Source organism: Electrona antarctica (genome assembly GCF_951216825.1).
Source record: "Electrona antarctica genome assembly, chromosome: 3".
In the NCBI taxonomy this organism is placed as follows: domain Eukaryota; kingdom Metazoa; phylum Chordata; class Actinopteri; order Myctophiformes; family Myctophidae; genus Electrona; species Electrona antarctica.
The window spans coordinates 59,506,768-59,524,559 of record NC_136808.1 but is presented as its reverse complement, the minus strand read 5'-3'; the positions used below and the strand labels follow the sequence as shown (position 1 = coordinate 59,524,559).

Below are 17,792 nucleotides of genomic sequence, written 5' to 3'. Positions count from 1 at the left end.
ACGTTGATCCACTATGCAATAAGATCTGCTATTTGCTGGTAAATAAATTTGGTATAGAGGGGAAAACAGCGGACCGAGTACAGTTAAACCATATATACCTCATTGGCAGGGGTCCGCCAGGACTATACATGCTCATCTCCTTTTTGCCCTTATAAAGCAAATCGTGTGTGTGTGTGTGTGTGTGTGTGTGTGTGTGTGTGTGTGTGTGTGTGTGTGTGTGTGTGTGTGTGTGTGTGTGTGTGTGTGTGTGTGTGTGTGTGTGTGTGTGTGTGTGTGTGTGTGTGTGTGTGTGTGTGTGTGATCTCTCTTATCACTCTGTGTAAACATAATTAAGTGATAACAATATAATAGGGAAATGCATAAATATGAGTGATAAATGTCATTCTGACCCCTCCACGAAAAGACCTCGTTGTCCTGAACCCTTATCTATCATTTATACATTATGGATCAATAGTGTGGACTTAGACTGTTTTTCGTATGTGGCATTCAATTGTTAGCATGGAATTGTGGACAAAATCTTATCCAATGACAACAAAATATTCTAAGTTTTGGGTCTGGGTGGCTGAATCTAATCAAATGGTGGTCCGTGGCTCAGATGGGTCTGGGTGGCTGAATCTAATCAAATGGTGGTTCCGTGGCTCAGATGGGTCTGGGTGGCTGAATCTAATCAAATGGTGGTCCGTGGCTCAGATGGGTCTGGGTGGCTGAATCTAATCAAATGGTGGTTCCGTGGCTCAGATGGGTCTGGGTGGCTGAATCTTATCAAATGGTGGTCCGTGGCTCAGATGGGTCTGGGTGGCTGAATCTTATCAAATGGTGGTCCGTGGCTCAGATGGGTCTGGGTGGCTGAATCTAATCAAATGGTGGTCCGTGGCTCAAATGGGTCTGGGTGGCTGAATCTAATCAAATGGTGGTCCGTGGCTCAGATGGGTCTGGGTGGCTGAATCTAATCAAATGGTGGTCCGTGGCTCAGATGGGTCTGGGTGGCTGAATCTAATCAAATGGTGGTCCGTGGCTCAAATGGGTCTGGGTGGCTGAATCTTATCAAATGGTGGTCCGTGGCTCAGATGGGTCTGGGTGGCTGAATCTTATCAAATGGTGGTCCGTGGCTCAGATGGGTCTGGGTGGCTGAATCTAATCAAATGGTGGTCCGTGGCTCAAATGGGTCTGGGTGGCTGAATCTAATCAAATGGTGGTCCGTGGCTCAGATGGGTCTGGGTGGCTGAATCTAATCAAATGGTGGTCCGTGGCTCAGATGGGTCTGGGTGGCTGAATCTAATCAAATGGTGGTCCGTGGCTCAGATGGGTCTGGGTGGCTGAATCTAATCAAATGGTGGTCCGTGGCTCAGATGGGTCTGGGTGGCTGAATCTTATCAAATGGTGGTCCGTGGCTCAGATGGGTCTGGGTGGCTGAATCTTATCAAATGGTGGTCCGTGGCTCAGATGGGTCCGTGGCTCAGATGGCTGAATCTTATCAAATGGTGGTCCGTGGCTCAAATACCAAACAACAAATGGGCCTTGACATGAAAAGGGTTTGAGAACCACTGCTGTAACTGCTGTTTATTGATGGGTTGTTTTTTCTTTGTTTCTTTCAGAGGAGAAGATATCCCAGAATAAAGAGACCCATCCTTCCACCCCCACCAATCTGGCCACTACTGTCTTGTAACGGTATAGAGTTGGTCAGGGATGATGGATTTCTGTGGTCGGAAGCAGGAAGTTGTAGCACCTTCCTGGTTCTCTCGGGTGAAAGGTCAATGGGGATTTTCGCGTTGGATTTTTTTATTGACGAAATTTAGCTCTGTGACGAGTATGTTGACGATCGGTTTTGTTCTGCAAGATAATCATCACAAATCAACACCAGTTTTTGTTTAAAATGAAAGTGAAATTATCTCTTTAAGCCCATGTTAACCACAGACCTTATTTCAGGCATTTAACCGAAAACCCATACATGAGAGAGAGAGAGAACCAGGATGTGCAAAATACTAACTCGTTTCTGTGTTTTGGGACCACAAACGTATCCACTCTAGTGTATTTAAGCCTAATTTATACTCTGTAAGTACTCGGCATGCCAGTACAGTTCTACAAGCTGACAACGTTATAACGTTATATTAGCTTGTCGTAGATGTAATAAGAGTATGAATTAAGCTTAACTATTAAGCTATCACCACTCCCCCCCGACCCCTATCCTCTTCTTACACTTTCATGCGAAGATATACAGCCTTGAGAATCTTCTACTTCGTGCTCTGACAAGCAAGCTCTGACATCTGTGGAGGAGATTGTGCCAACGTAGATGTGACCCAGAACGACGTGACACGTTTGGGGGGTTAATTTCTGCATCTTTTTTTCTTGTGACTGAGAACCTGTCGCAGCAGCCTGTGTTAAAGGGGAATGCCGCTCAATTATTACCAAAACAAACGTCGTTTTGACGACGTTTAGCGAGACCGTGGGGTTTTCTAGGAAGTATTAATGAACATGAGCAACCTCGAGGCTACCGCGGTAACATCCTGTGTGTTTAATTTAACCACCTATTTTATACCTTCAAAGTTCAAGCGGTTTAAAACAGCTAAAATACCTGCTCAACAAGCTCAAAAAGCTTGTTTTGAGCTTGTGGATCAGATATTTTCTGTATTTTAAATTTTTTTTTTTCTTTTTTTCAATTTCCGCATGCCCAAAAAAAGGATGCCAGGTTTAAAGTGGTTAACTCAGAGAGTGCAAAAAGTGACCAATATTCTTTTACACCCATTTTCTTTTACAGGTGATATTGTATTGAGTATCCTATATCAATATTAGGTTTGTGTTACCTGCATTACTGAGGAATGATCCACTGATTATGTTATAAGCTGTTATCACCATATAAAACTGTGGTCCAGATGTTTACAATCAATACCAATGTAAAAAGTTTGACAATACATTTACACCTGCATGTTTATCGGTCTCCCACTACATCAGTCCTTCTGTAATGGGCTCAGTTGACCAACTTAAGGACAAAAACATTTCTTGAATCTAAAGAAGGCTAGAGTGGAGTGCAAGTGATGCCTCTACTTTATACATTGGACCTTAAAGCGCACTGACACTTTGGTAGAGGTTGGATTTGTGTGTAGTTACCATGCCATGATGTATTAATATATCTTCTTTACTATTTAATGGTCCAGATTTCCATTTCACTTCAAATAAAATCAACATGAAATTGACCTAAATAAAAAAAGAATTATTATACCTATGTTACACATAGGTATAATAAGCTTTGTTTGTTTTTGTTTGTGCTAAAAGAGTGACTTTGAGACCTGTTTCACTCACTGTAATGTTATATAAATCGTAGCAAGGTAATTCCACTACCCTACACTACCTAGTGTCAGTGTGCATTCAATTGATCTCCAGAGTGTCTTCTTCCAGAAAGTGCCTCAAGTGAAAAAGAAAATGCAGGTTTGTAAATAGATTAATGAGATGAGAATGAACATGGGCAAAGATGTTACAGTCATACAGTGTTTATTTTCTGAATAACTTACCGTGTGCACAATAAGAGAATTATTTACTGTTTCGTATTAAGAAATGTATATGTTCTGAAATGTTACAAATTTAAATGTTTATGTTCAGAAAGTTTAAAACTTTATAATAAACGTTTCTTTGAAATTGAGAAGTATTGTGTTTATGAAGAAATCTGTAGCGTATGGGTTGCAATCTTAGTGGTTGCAATAAAGTTCCCCAGATACCCTCAAGTGGTGACGTAATGTAATGATGCTTGGAAGTCTTACTAAGAAGTTTGCACTTAAATTGCAGATGTCTGGACCCCAGGAAGGCGATCTGCGTTACTTTACAAACATTACTCACTTTTAGATACATTGGGGAAAATATCAATAAGAAATTAATGCAAAGCACAAGTCCTATTTAACTTATTTATTAATGCAACAATTGCAAGAATGCAATAATAGTATAGTATACAGCATTGAATCAAGTTGACGTGTATCAAAGTAAACGTTGATTTATCCCAATATAAAAGTGCTATTAAAAACAACAGATTTATTGACCAGGAGGACATGGATATTATTATTATGTGTGCCTCATTGGAATGATGTTCTTAAATCACATTCCCCATTCATCTTGTTATTGTGTCATACAAAACATGCATACAAGTCACCGTAATCTCACTGATTGATTCTCTTAATGTTCACAGTGGAATTTCATATAGGTTTTCATTAAAACCTACGTTGTCCACTGCCTTCATTACTTGGCAGCCGAGATTATTTCTTGCAGGGGTGGGTCTCGATCTCCACAAGGTCTCTCTGAAGAGAGCTGGGCTCAGTGGGCTGGCACAAAGGTGGAAGACTTTTGGATCGTCGTCCTGCAAGTCAATCTTGGACACCCCCCATGATCATCCGTCCTTTCAAGGTCCAATCGTGTTCTCTCTGCTGTCTTCACCAGATTGTTTTGTTCATAGATATTATACGTATGTCATCACCGCCGTCGCCCAGCTGCTCTGCGGCCAACCTTTGTCTCTGATCATTTGGAGTTGAGTTGTTGTTGGAGTCTCCTCCTTTTCACTGATCAGCTGGTGTAGATTGTCTCTGACCATTTGGAATTGTGTATGACCAGTTGGGGTCTCCTTTTCACTGATCAGTTGGTGTAGATTGTCTCTGATCATTTGGAGTTGAGTTGTTGTTGGAGTCTCCTCCTTTTCACTGATCAGTTGGTGCAGATTGTCTCTGACCATTTGGAGTTGAGTTGTTGGAGTCTGAGTGTCCTCCTTATCACTGATCAGCTGGTGTAGATTGTCTCTGATCATTTGGAGTTGTGTATAACCAGTTGGGGTCTCCTTTTTGATCTGCAGGAGTTTTCTCTGTTTTCTTTTGTCTCTGGTCATTTTGAGTCCCTCCTCCGCCCACTGATTCCTCTCCTTCCGTATCTGCTGCTCGAGGTCTGTAATCTGTCGGTTGGCTGCTTTCTGTCTCTCCTCCATTTCCTCCAACCTCCTTTCCATGTGCTGTTGCTGCTGGAAGATGAGAGAGACTCTCATGTTCTCCTCTTCCTCCAACCTCCTCTCCATTTCCAGGAGTTGGGCCTCTCTCATCTTCTTCTCTCCTTCCATGTCTGTAATGGTCGTTATCATGCTGATCATCATAATCTCTGCATTCTTCCTCTCTTCATCCATGATCTCTTTAAAGATCTCTTTTTGTGCGAGGAGGAGCCTCTCATACAGCATGTCGCTGGTCTCCTCACTACTGGAACCAGGAGGAACAGTGGCTGTGCTGCTGCTGGTCTCCTCACTACTGGAACCAGGAGGAACAGTGGCTGTGCTGCTGGTCTCCTCACTACTGGAACCAGGAGGAACAGTGGCTGTGCTGCTGCTGGTCTCCTCACTACTGGAACCAGGAGGAACAGTGGCTGTGCTGCTGGTCTCCTCACTACTGGAACCAGGAGGAACAGTGGCTGTGCTGCTGCTGGTCTCCTCACTACTGGAACCAGGAGGAACAGTGGCTGTGCTGCTGGTCTCCTCACTACTGGAACCAGGAGGAACAGTGGCTGTGCTGCTGCTGGTCTCCTCACTACTGGAACCAGGAGGAACAGTGGCTGTGCTGCTGGTCTCCTCACTACTGGAACCAGGAGGAACAGTGGCTGTGCTGCTGCTGGTCTCCTCACTACTGGAACCAGGAGGAACAGTGGCTGTGCTGCTGCTGGTCTCCTCACTACTGGAACCAGGAGGAACAGTGGCTGTGCTGCTGCTGGTCTCCTCACTACTGGAACCAGGAGGAACCGTGGCTGTGCTGCTGGTCTCCTCACTACTGGAACCAGGAGGAACAGTGGCTGTGCTGCTGCTGGTCTCCTCACTACTGGAACCAGGAGGAACAGTGGCTGTGCTGCTGCTGGTCTCCTCACTACTGGAACCAGGAGGAACCGTGGCTGTGCTGCTGCTGGTCTCCTCACTACTGGAACCAGGAGGAACCGTGGCTGTGCTGCTGGTCTCCTCACTACTGGAACCAGGAGGAACAGTGGCTGTGCTGCTGCTGGTCTCCTCACTACTGGAACCAGGAGGAACAGTGGCTGTGCTGCTGGTCTCCTCACTACTGGAACCAGGAGGAACAGTGGCTGTGCTGCTGCTGGTCTCCTCACTACTGGAACCAGGAGGAACAGTGGCTGTGCTGCTGGTCTCCTCACTACTGGAACCAGGAGGAACAGTGGCTGTGCTGCTGCTGGTCTCCTCACTACTGGAACCAGGAGGAACAGTGGCTGTGCTGCTGGTCTCCTCACTACTGGAACCAGGAGGAACAGTGGCTGTGCTGCTGCTGGTCTCCTCACTACTGGAACCAGGAGGAACAGTGGCTGTGCTGCTGCTGGTCTCCTCACTACTGGAACCAGGAGGAACAGTGGCTGTGCTGCTGCTGGTCTCCTCACTACTGGAACCAGGAGGAACAGTGGCTGTGCTGCTGCTGGTCTCCTCACTACTGGAACCAGGAGGAACAGTGGCTGTGCTGCTGCTGGTTTCCTCACTACTGGAACCAGGAGGAACAGTGGCTGTGCTGCTGCTGGTTTCCTCACTACTGGAACCAGGAGGAACAGTGGCTGTGCTGCTGCTGGTTTCCTCACTACTGGAACCAGGAGGAACAGTGGCTGTGCTGCGGCTGGTCTCCTCACTACTGGAACCAGGAGGAACAGTGGCTGTGCTGCTGCTGGTCTCCTCACTACTGGAACCAGGAGGAACCGTGGCTGTGCTGCTGGTCTCCTCACTACTGGAACCAGGAGGAACAGTGGCTGTGCTGCTGCTGGTCTCCTCACTACTGGAACCAGGAGGAACAGTGGCTGTGCTGCTGGTCTCCTCACTACTGGAACCAGGAGGAACAGTGGCTGTGCTGCTGGTCTCCTCACTACTGGAACCAGGAGGAACAGTGGCTGTGCTGCTGCTGGTCTCCTCACTACTGGAACCAGGAGGAACAGTGGCTGTGCTGCTGCTGGTCTCCTCACTACTGGAACCAGGAGGAACCGTGGCTGTGCTGCTGGTCTCCTCACTACTGGAACCAGGAGGAACAGTGGCTGTGCTGCTGCTGGTCTCCTCACTACTGGAACCAGGAGGAACAGTGGCTGTGCTGCGGCTTCCCATTTGGAAGGATTCGTTTGGCAGTGCCTTGGTGAGCTCAGAGTGACCATAACGTATTAGTGGAGGCATGGCTTTCAATCTGCCGGCTACTTTGTTAACTTTGTTAACTCGGCTTTTATAGGCCGAATTAAACAATCAACAAAAAGGTTGCCATGGTAACCACGGTCGTCTTGAGTGACAGGCACGCTGGCCCCGCAGTCAGTGCTGGCTGTGCTGCTGTTACTAGAAACAGGCAGCTGTTGAAGATCGCACCATGCGATGTATCCTTATTCCTTTGGCGGCTTTGGCCCGTAAAAAAGAAAATCATAATACTGTAAGTGTATATGTGACCCCGCTAAATAAATTGATTGGACAGGATACTGGAGTATGGTACAAGCATAACAATAGTTTTATTTATAACAAGGTACAAAAGACTTTAATTGTTTGTATATCAAAAATTGTAAAAAAGCAGTGTTTGAGAGGGCATTTAAAATGGGGAGAAGTGGTTCACAAAAACATATCAAAACTAAAATCGAAGGAAAAGGGACAACAGTCCTTTACAGGGCCTTTGTTCAACTTGAATCAGGTATAGCTCTTATGTCTAAACACCTGAACTGTCTCTCAATGGTGTCATACAGGCAAGCATCTCCACCTGTAGATTCCTCCACGTTAATTGCCTACACAGAGTACTGGGGAAGCCACATCCCAAACATTGGTCAGGGAACATCCAAGGCTACACTACAGCGCACTGCAACAAGTGTGGTGTAGACCAAATGACAAGTCTGCAGCCGAGCATACCTCTCTCACAAAGCATGAACGTTACGGCGTTTGTGAGGACCCACAACTGATGTCCTGTCAGCTGCCTGTTCAGAACACTCTTAAATATACGTCTCACTTAGGACTACTACCCTCTAGGGGTTACATATATATAGTTAAAAAGGTAAGAAAAGGGGGGGAAATGTACAGTGTGGAAAGGAATAAAGGGAGGGGGAGACTTGTGCAGCAGAAACCCCATGTAAAAGTTGCACATCAACGTCTGGCCCCTAGTGGCGAAAAATAAAACTACTGGGAACTCAGATTAACGTCCAAACGTCTGGCTGATGTTGGGTGGAAAGCCTGGTGAAGCGAGGTTAGGCTGATGTTGGGTAACGCTAGCAGCGACATACCAAAGCCAACAGGCGTCTATTGGACACGCCATTGTAACGTTAGCATTGCAGCGCTACTGCGCTAGCCACTGACTGTAAACAAAACCAAGACACAGCGTCACCAGTGCTGTGTCACCATGGCAACGTCTACACGCTGCGGCCGTCTTCTCGTGGACGTACTACGTCACTCTACGTGCCTCGGTTCATTGGCCAATCAGAATCGATTGTGTCTCTGTCAGAGCCCCTGGCTGTTAGCCTCCAGAGTAATCTATTACTCTGTTAGCCTCATGCCTGTTTTTATTCTACGGTCTCTGTCGCCCTCAAGTGGACAACAGGTCCGCAAACACATAGCCTCGGTACCCACTGGCTTTTATTTTCGTTCGAACAAACACACCTGAAATGAAATGAAATGAAATCTATATTTACCCAGGGTATCTGGGCTAAGCTCAAGAACTTGTTTCCAGCCAGGCCCTGCTCATAGAACACATTTCATCGTAGTGGTTCAATGCCTTGTTCAAGGGCACTTCAGCGGTGGTAATTTTTTAACGTGTCGGACGGCTGATTCGAACTAGGAACCTTCCGGTATCAAGACCGCGCCGCTATCCGTTCGGCCACCGCTGCCACTGACTAACTAACTGGTGAGTGACACTGGACGGTGGACCTGGTGACTACTGACTATACGTTCTGTTTGTTTTCCCACTCACTGCCTTAAATTACTTTCATTTTGGAGGGTTAAAGAAAGAGCTTAATATATGTATTGTTATTTAATGTAGAGAACATATCTGTTCTTTGTCTATATAGAAGTGTCTATTTGTACGTCTCTAAATGTTTTGATGAATTGAACATGGTGGACCCTGTTGGAAACAAGTGTAATGCTTAATTGGGTCGTCCACTCACAGTTAACAGCCTTTGTATTGAGTTTGTGCTCGAAATGTACTGCAATTCTGCAAACTGTTAATAAATATTTCAATCAATCAATCAAAACTCAATGTACCCATGGATAACTTTATAAAGTCAATATATAACACATTAATTATCCTTTGTTTAATAGCTCATAGATTATTATAGCTCACAGTGCAATTTACCTGTTCACATTTATTTAAACCAATATAACCCAGAAAATTAATTTTCCCACATGCCACCAGGTTCTGCCTCAAAATGACTTGATTTAGTTCTTGAGTTGTGTTACATCAAAAAAACAAAAAACACTATAAGCTCACCCAACATACCAGCTGTAATACCTGGTTGGGCTCAGGGTTTGAAGTTAAAACTTTATTTTATTTTGTATTTTTGTCCTTAAAGGACAGACCACTTCACCACATTTCAATATCTTCATATAATTGGCCCTCACTAATGTTCATGATAAAATACCACTTTATTTCTACTTGGTCTGTGGACACCTCAGAAACCGTCCACCAGTGACATCATCATTAGGCAGATTACTTTTTAAAACAAGATTTTTTAAAAATAAATAATATTTAGATTTGCATTATTGTGAGAACGATGGCTTCCATTTTCGCATTGCAACTTTTCAGGAATAGAAAGCCTGCAGTTTCTATTAGCTTGGATTCACCATCGATGATGTCACTGGTGGGTTTCTGAACTGCCCACAGCCCTCCTATGAGACACAGACTGAGTAGAAGAAAATGGCGCTATTTTATCATGAACATCAGTGAGGACCAATTATAAGAAAAGTGGTGAAGTCTCCTTTAAACTAATGGCCAGATTAAAGTTTGTAAAGGTTTTTCATGGGGGGAAAAAAGATATATCTTAATCATCTCACCAAAAACGTTTATAACAATTTGACTACAGTATTAATATAAAAAAAATCACACTCATGTGAAGTGAGTGGCGCTCTTAGAAATCAGAGATCAGAAAAGTATCTGTATCGGCCCGTATTTGTCATATCGGGTCATATCGGTATCAGTGAATATGCCAGTCGAACCACCGATCCGACCGGTAAGGGGTTGACACTATGGCAGGTAAATACAATGTTGGAGCATGTGGCTTTCGAGTTGCCCAAACTACAAGTGCACATTTGAGTGAGGAGTCTGCTATAAACATTACACGAGATTTATACCTAGATAGCTATAAACACAACACAGATAGCTATAAACACAACACGAGATCACAACACTGGTATCGGTATTCGGTATCAGCTAGCACAGAACTTGTGGTATCGGGATCGGGAACATCCGTAGTCATTTTACTAAAAGGGGTATGATCCTTTTCAATTAGGACTTTTACCAGAGGACACCAGTGTCATGAGGAGCTGACTTAAGCAAAAAAAGTTTCCTCCTTAGGCCATTCATTTTAAGGTGACAATATGATGATTATGGAGATACTGTGATACTGATGTTGCGTGATGTTTGGACAAAATCTGTAGGAGTAACATCTAAAAAATATGCCACCTGGTGGCGCTATAACAGACCCATGTCAAATGTACAGCGGAGGTTCTGCTCTGGCATCCAGGGAGTGTACATGGCATGCACAGTTTCACGTCAATCGGGCCAACGGTGCTGGAGATTAGCTGCTCAGGGTCGGACAGGGTTTATATGACAATAAGGTTGGAAATGAGTGAACCGTAAGGAAGGGCCACAATAAATAAAAATATAAAATCATAAATAATCCATCCAAGTAATTAGACATTTTATGAATCCAGCAACAAAAGATGTGTGCGACAAAGAGACTTAATCTTTTAGAACTGAACTGATGTTCTTGATGGATGATGCAGAGTCTATACATCGTCCTTGAACAAAGAATCCGCAAAAGTCTAGCAGCAGCAAGTGGTAAGATGTAATTATAAACAGTCCAAATGGTCATGGTCTTCAGGGCGATTAGTGCACGATGGTGTAATAGTTAGAAAATAGTTCTTCTCCTGCCCTGATGTCCCTCAGAGAAATGAGAACAACACACCTCAAAGGCCTGTAAGACATAAATGAAGAAATAATGTTATTTTTTCCATTTCTGTCCAAACTCCCAGATATCTTTATCTTAATGGTGTCAATGTGAGTTCCTAATAGAGGACTGGTGCTACAGGCCAAGATGTGTAGCTCAGTGTTTCTTAAAGGGCTTATTTTAATGATGTTTTGGAGACAAGAAACACTTTCCTGGGGTTTTTATGTGGGTAATTTGTGTTTTTAGTATTAAGTGTCTGTGATGTCACTGACACTGGTCTCTGTAATTACTGGATCACTACAATGACCATAATGCTTTGCTGCACTCACCCCAACTTGGGGAGAGGGAGAGAGCTGTCTTACTGTGACAACATGTAGTCCAGGAAGGAAGTGAGACCAGTGTTGTCCATGACATCACTGGCACTTTGAAATACTAAAATATCTAAAAACACGTATTACACACATAAAAACCCCAGGAAAGTGTTTCTTGTCCCCCAAACATCATTCAAATAAGATCTGGTTGCAAAAGATCTGATTTACCCTGTAAATCCTCTCATGTCAAGGTCCCCACAAATATGTATTTCACAGACCCCCATCTGAAAATGTTTTGTGCCAGGGTCCCCCAGAACAGAAGAAAATAGCAGTTCAGTCAGTTAACTCACCAATAGATTTAACCCATATTTATTATAGAATGAGAACACAAGTGTGCATATAATATTTTATCTTGGCGTTCGGCTCTGCTACATTCTTCTCCCTGCTCGGCACAATCAAACACCATCATTAAACATTAAAGCTACGTATCATTTATACAAGCTGTGAGTTTGTAGATCTGCTATGTTTGAACAGACAACATATAAATGGGTAGTAAGTGGTTAAAAAATGATTGTGATGCTATCCCCTAGGCCTAGAAGGACCCCTGGGGATCCCCGGACCCTACTTTGAGAACCACTGGTGCAGCTAACTGACTGCCTTTAACCTGCCACAACTTACTAGCCTGCCCTACACCAATTCACAGACCGTGGCGTGAACAAACTTCTAATTAACATTGTTTAAACAAAAGATTTACAGTTATGTTTCGTTGACGTTGCTTCTGGGGGAGTATCTGTCACTGTACAATACATCTGCACATAGTCGGAATTAAACTACTGAAAATAAATTACATGTTTAAGGCAAATGCCTGAAAATAAAGTGAATCTGCATTCGTTGTTGGTATCGTTATACGCGACAGCCATCGGACAACGATGAATGCAGCAGTGTGTGTGTTTGTTGGTTACCTCTGGACCTCATGTGTGTAGTTGACATTAGGTAGATACTGGCGGAGTTCCAGAGAAAATGAATCAGGCACATCAAACTCCTGATAGCACACATTAGCAGACCACTCTACAATAAAGACACAATACAAATGATTATTATTGTATTGTACTAATATTGTATTGAATACTGAGCAGCGGTCAGGAACAGTATAAAGCTACAATACAAGAAGGATTAATCAACACAATGTATTTACACGTCTCATCAATAAAACTATAAATAATAAACCACAAACGTAGTCGGATACAGTATCCGTGCAATTATAATAATGAAATAGGCCTTTAAACTTTAATCCTGTTTATAATCTACATCATGTCATAGTCCTTACACATAACCCTGTTGCACTACTATTTCCCTTTCCTACAGTACATGACCACAAGTTAATTGTCATCTTTCTGTGGGTGTGATAGTACTGTGAGAAACCAGTACAAGTGACTTGAGAAGAACGGAGCAGGGAGTGCCTGGCACGGGAGGGCCTCCTCTGGTGGAAGACGAAATGCACCCCAGCAAAACGAGTCGGCGGCCATTATCAGCATGCAACCAAGTTGACTCTTGTCCACTAGTCCCTTGACTCCCTTCTTAACATTTTAGTCTAGTTTTTATTTGTTGACGAAATTGTCAATATATTTCGTTTTAGTCGTCATAGCTTAGTTTTCATTTAGTTTCCATTTACTTTTCGTCAGTTTAAAAAAGGTAGTCGACGAACATTCTTTTGTCTGGTATTAGTCGACGAAATCAACACTGGAATAGAACATACCATTGGAGCAGTTATTCACATATTGACCCATGGCCAGTGGGTTCTTAGGACCAGGCGTCAACCAGCTGCTGTCGCATAACTGAAAAGGTCCGATCCGGTCCCTCCCGCTACATGACCTGGAACATATAGAGTTGAAGTGGTTCAATCAATCAGAACAGCTAATGTCTCTCCCAAAGTTGCAAACAAAAGATCAAGCAGACTAATAATGACAAAAGCTATAGAGCGTGGCAGTCCCGCCCCCTACCAGGGCCCAGGAAATGATTCTCCGTTCATTTTCCTCATAGACATTTCAAAAAGTATTTATTTAAAGACGTTTACGCCGCGGACAAAGCCAACTCTTGTCGTGACAAATCATGACAACATTTGGGCCGAACAAATAATTAGAAAGAAGAAAAAAACGGCAGGTTACAACACTTTTGTTGTTGTTTTTCTTCTTTGTAATTATTTGTTTGGTCCAAAATATTGTGTTTGTTGTCATGAGTTGTCACGACTCGAGTTGGCTTTGTCCGTGGCGTAACCGTCTTTAAATAAATACTTTTTGAAATGTCTATGGGAAAAATGCATTGGGTATCATTTCCTGGGCCTGGCGTCGTCATGAAGGGGGCGGGACTGCGACGCTCTATACTCCTCTGTGGAGGACAGGGAAATAAAAGCCTCATTAAATGAGAAGCATGATATGAATTGTTTATTACATGGCTTGGTTGAATGGTTGATTCTAATTGGTCAATCACTGAATTCAGACGTGTGATACTTCTCGATAATGACAGGCCACTGTGAAAACAGATGTGTTGTGTGCGCGGTGACCACCGCGGCGTGACGTCATGTTGTAGGTTTTCGGTGGTCACCTCTTCACCGAAAACTGGACTATGAATAGGCCTTAAGAGCACCACCTGCTGCGCTGCTTAGACTTTTGCCATACCCAACATGGCAGCCGAACATTGCTGTCAATATTTTTTGAAAACCATTGAATACAAGAAATAGACAATGCAGTAACCAAAATTGTATTCTATCTATTTGATCAACACTTCCTGTTGGCGACACGCTGCACTGGACACACCGTGAGTTGACCTGGCATAAATTAATGTAATACTTTCATTTTCATGTCATTTTCAATTAAACCTTTGTTGTTGCTTTTAGGTCAATTTATTTAGTAGCGATGCGGTTATTGTTGAGAAATAAACCCCTTCAGGGTGATAATGCGTCAGGGTATTTTCATCCTGTCAGGGTTCACTTCATTTCTCAACATTGACCGGCTCACCTACAATTATCCCTTGCATAATGGATGAAAACTCCATCCAATGAAGTCTTGTTCTGTGTATACTGTCATTCCTCAGTCAGTGTTTCTCACCTGTAAACTATCTTGGAGATGCCCTTGTCATTTCCATCTATGAAGATGCCGTCGATACAGCGGAACACAAACGGGTTTCTGATGGACTGGATAAAAATAGGCTCGTAAGGTTGATAGATAGTGCCTTTGAGAGAAGATTTAAGAACATTAGGGATGATTTTAAATTGATGTTTTGGAAGAGAGGATTTCAAAGTGTGGCTCATTAAGAGTTGTGAAATCTAATGTTTTACCTGGATACATGGCGACTGTGGTTCCCTTAGGGACCAAACCTTTGGTAACGAAGACTCCAGCTCCAGCAGACGGCAAGGAACTAGGCCTTTTCTCAATACAGAAGCCCAATGTTTTAAACATGATATCACATTCCGTTACTGGTTCATCTATTGCACAAAACACAACAGGAGGACATATCAACATCAGAATTAAATTTTTTAGAAGACAAGCAGCCAAAGTTCCAATTTTGTCTGCTCATTTCTTTGTGTCATGACTTCAACTTTCACTTGTTTAATCTGAATGCTGACTGGTAAGTTATCCATAACGTTATCTATCCGAACGGTCCAACCTGAACATGCATTCTCTGGTTAAAAAGAGCTGGGGAGACATTGAGACTCCTGTTACTGAACAAACACTATAGCAATGAGTAGCCTACTATCAGAATATAGAGCTATTTAACACCTACCCTACCTTTAATAACAGAATTAATGGAATACCCACATTATTATTGTTTTTAAACCTATATTATTGTTGTGCCGTGTAATACTGTATTTACCCTTACTGGATCTTAACTTCATATGAACTCCGATTCATATTCTGCACATATGGAACACCAATATAGGACTGAAAGTAACCTTTATAAATGCCTTCATGAATCTTTTCAGTGCAATACGTGAGGTAATGTGTCCTGGTTTGTGAGGGAAGCTCTGCCACATGTTTGTGGAGCAGAGCTCTGCCGAGCAGTAGCAGGCGGTCCAACACCTCCTCATCAGGGACCAACTTGTCTTTGGAGTGGTCCGGCACCTGGCGAAGAGTTCTGCAACAAGCAACAACACCGTAAACCAGGGGTCTTCAACTCTTTCAGGCCAAGGACCCATCAGCTGAGACTTGAGAAAGATGAAGCAGGGACCCCCACTGTACACATGTTGTATTAAATTGTGTTGCAGTCTAGATTAAACCTTTTCCATAGATTTCACAGATAAGATTCACGGATTTGTTTGACAGCACTATATCATCAGTGTTGGATTAGTCTCTCGAGATTGCCTCGAATCTGACGCCGTCAGATTCAAGGAAAAGAAGGCGCTGTTTTTCTTTTATCTTTTGACAATGGGTTCTCAGATTGATGTTGGATTAATGTGTAAATCCTCAATACTTAGCAACCTTTCACATCTGTACTTGGTTTGCTCTTTTCCCCCATACACCAAACCTCTACACAAATGTAGCCGATCTAGCCTAAGATTTAGACTAGATGTATTTTATCGATTCTGATATTTTCCAGTCTCGGAATCTGGCATTTTCCTCCATTGTAAATGCGCATGCGCAACAGAACATAACATTAGCCGCTAGGGGCGCTGTTGCGCATTTACATTGGAGGGAAATCCAAGATGGATGCCAGATTCCGAGACAGAGTAGATCAAAACAAAACACCTTTTTTATTGAAAACAACGCATCTACGGGTTTCAAACGCAGATCGCAAGTCAAGCTGAGAAGTGGGGCAGCAACGTAAGCACCTTAGATTTAGCATATGTACATGTTAAGAGCAATTATAGGTCCGCGAGCAAAAAATTGAAACCCCATGAGTAATGAAGACTTAAGTTAAGTATAGGACCAAATGTAAACAAAGTCAAACTTTCTAGTTTATTAAGTGTAAAAAAAAAACACACAAACACCTCTCGTTGTTGCTGAGGTTAAACATCATCCAGGGTACAAATCTGTGTCTGTAACTCTTCCATTTGTTTACAAGTCTTTTCAACATAGTTAACAGCTAGCTTAATACAAAATACAAGTAGCATTTCCGGCCTTTCTTCTTCGTCTTTTAAATTTCCGCCAGACTGAACGCACGTTGGCGTATTACTGCCTCCCACTGTTTGTATTAGGTACTGCCAGTGGTGGAAAAAGTACTCAAATGTTTTACTTTTAATAGGTAAAAGTATTACTACTGGTGGGTGGATGGGGAGGATTGGAAAGGGAGTTGTGGGAGAAAATATAAAAACAAAGTTGTATTTTCATTTTGTGAAACTTGCATATAATGTCATGCTCACACTCTTTGAATAAAGTTTATTTTTTTTTAAAAGTGTTAATTATTAAGTATCAATACTGCAATGTAGATGTACTCCGTAGAAGTCAGGTATTCAAATTGTACTCAAGTAAGATTACTTAAAGTACTAAAAGTACTCACAATGCGACTCATTGTGAGCTGAAAATGTATATAGGGCCGAAGTGGTTAATGACATATATGTTTTGTAACTAAAGTTTTAAAATAATTGTAGTGGAGTAAAAGTACAAATTTTGGCTCTGAGATGTAGTGGAGTAGAAGTAAAAGTAGGTCTACTGGAAATTGGAAATAGTATTGATTGATTGATTGAAATTGAAATATTTATTAACAGTTTGCAGAATTACAGACCATTCAAGCACAAACTCAATACAAAGGCTGTTAACTGTGAGTGGACAACCCAATTAAGCATTACACTTGTTTACAAGAGGGTCCACCATGTTCAAATACCTCAAAGCTTAGTAGTAAAGTAAATTAACTTAGTTACATTACACCACTGGTCAATCTAAGCTAAAAAGGGGCGTGACCCAAAATAAATTGCAATAGTAATCGTTCAAGTTTTTTATGATCCTTTTTTGGAGAAAAAAATTGGATCATGGTCAATTCAGGGGTTGAAGGTTAGGGTACCATTAAAAAACCTATAAGGCAAGAATCGAAATTTAATTCTGCTTTAAAGAGGCAGTGCCACAATTTTTGTATTTTTCCAGTTTTTCATGTGTCTATGAGGTGACAGTACTTCATTAGACACCCTGGAGTCGTTTTTATGTGCAATGGTGTATTGACTTTGTATTTAGGTTTTCTTCCTGGAGGCTGAACCCTTGACAGTCAAACGGGGCAATAAAGTAATATAGTGACACCCCCCTTTATCATACAACTACAGCTGTGGGTGCAGCTTCAGTTCAGGTGGATCACCACCCATCACCACCCACCAGGCAAACCAGGCATACTTAATGAACTGGTGGGCGTGCCCACATACAAACAATATTTTAACAAATACTGTACACT

The 17,792-nt window shown here is 42.7% G+C and overlaps 2 protein-coding genes across 2 annotated transcripts in view; one reads left to right on the top strand and one right to left on the bottom strand.

Annotated features, from left to right (window-relative positions):
• The window catches only part of LOC306920666 (uncharacterized protein), a 56,828-nt gene extending 53,191 nt beyond the window's left edge, over positions 1-3,637 (top strand). Inside the window, exon 18 of the mRNA XM_079497482.1 lies at positions 1,596-3,637. Coding sequence (XP_079353608.1) covers positions 1,596-1,666 — 71 coding nt within the window. The 3' untranslated portion in view covers positions 1,667-3,637. The remainder of the gene's footprint in view (positions 1-1,595) is intronic.
• Positions 3,638-10,843: 7,206 nt separating this feature from the next.
• On the bottom strand, positions 10,844-16,534 carry setd9 (SET domain containing 9). The gene is made up of 7 exons (XM_079496471.1): positions 16,405-16,534; positions 15,370-15,551; positions 14,755-14,901; positions 14,525-14,648; positions 13,177-13,292; positions 12,383-12,488; positions 10,844-11,136 (listed from the first exon to the last, which is right to left on the bottom strand). Exons 1-7 carry the CDS (start codon positions 16,488-16,490, stop codon positions 11,049-11,051), a joined length of 849 nt encoding a protein of 282 aa, XP_079352597.1. The 5' UTR covers positions 16,491-16,534; the 3' UTR covers positions 10,844-11,048.
• Between the last annotated feature and the right edge of the window lie 1,258 nt (positions 16,535-17,792).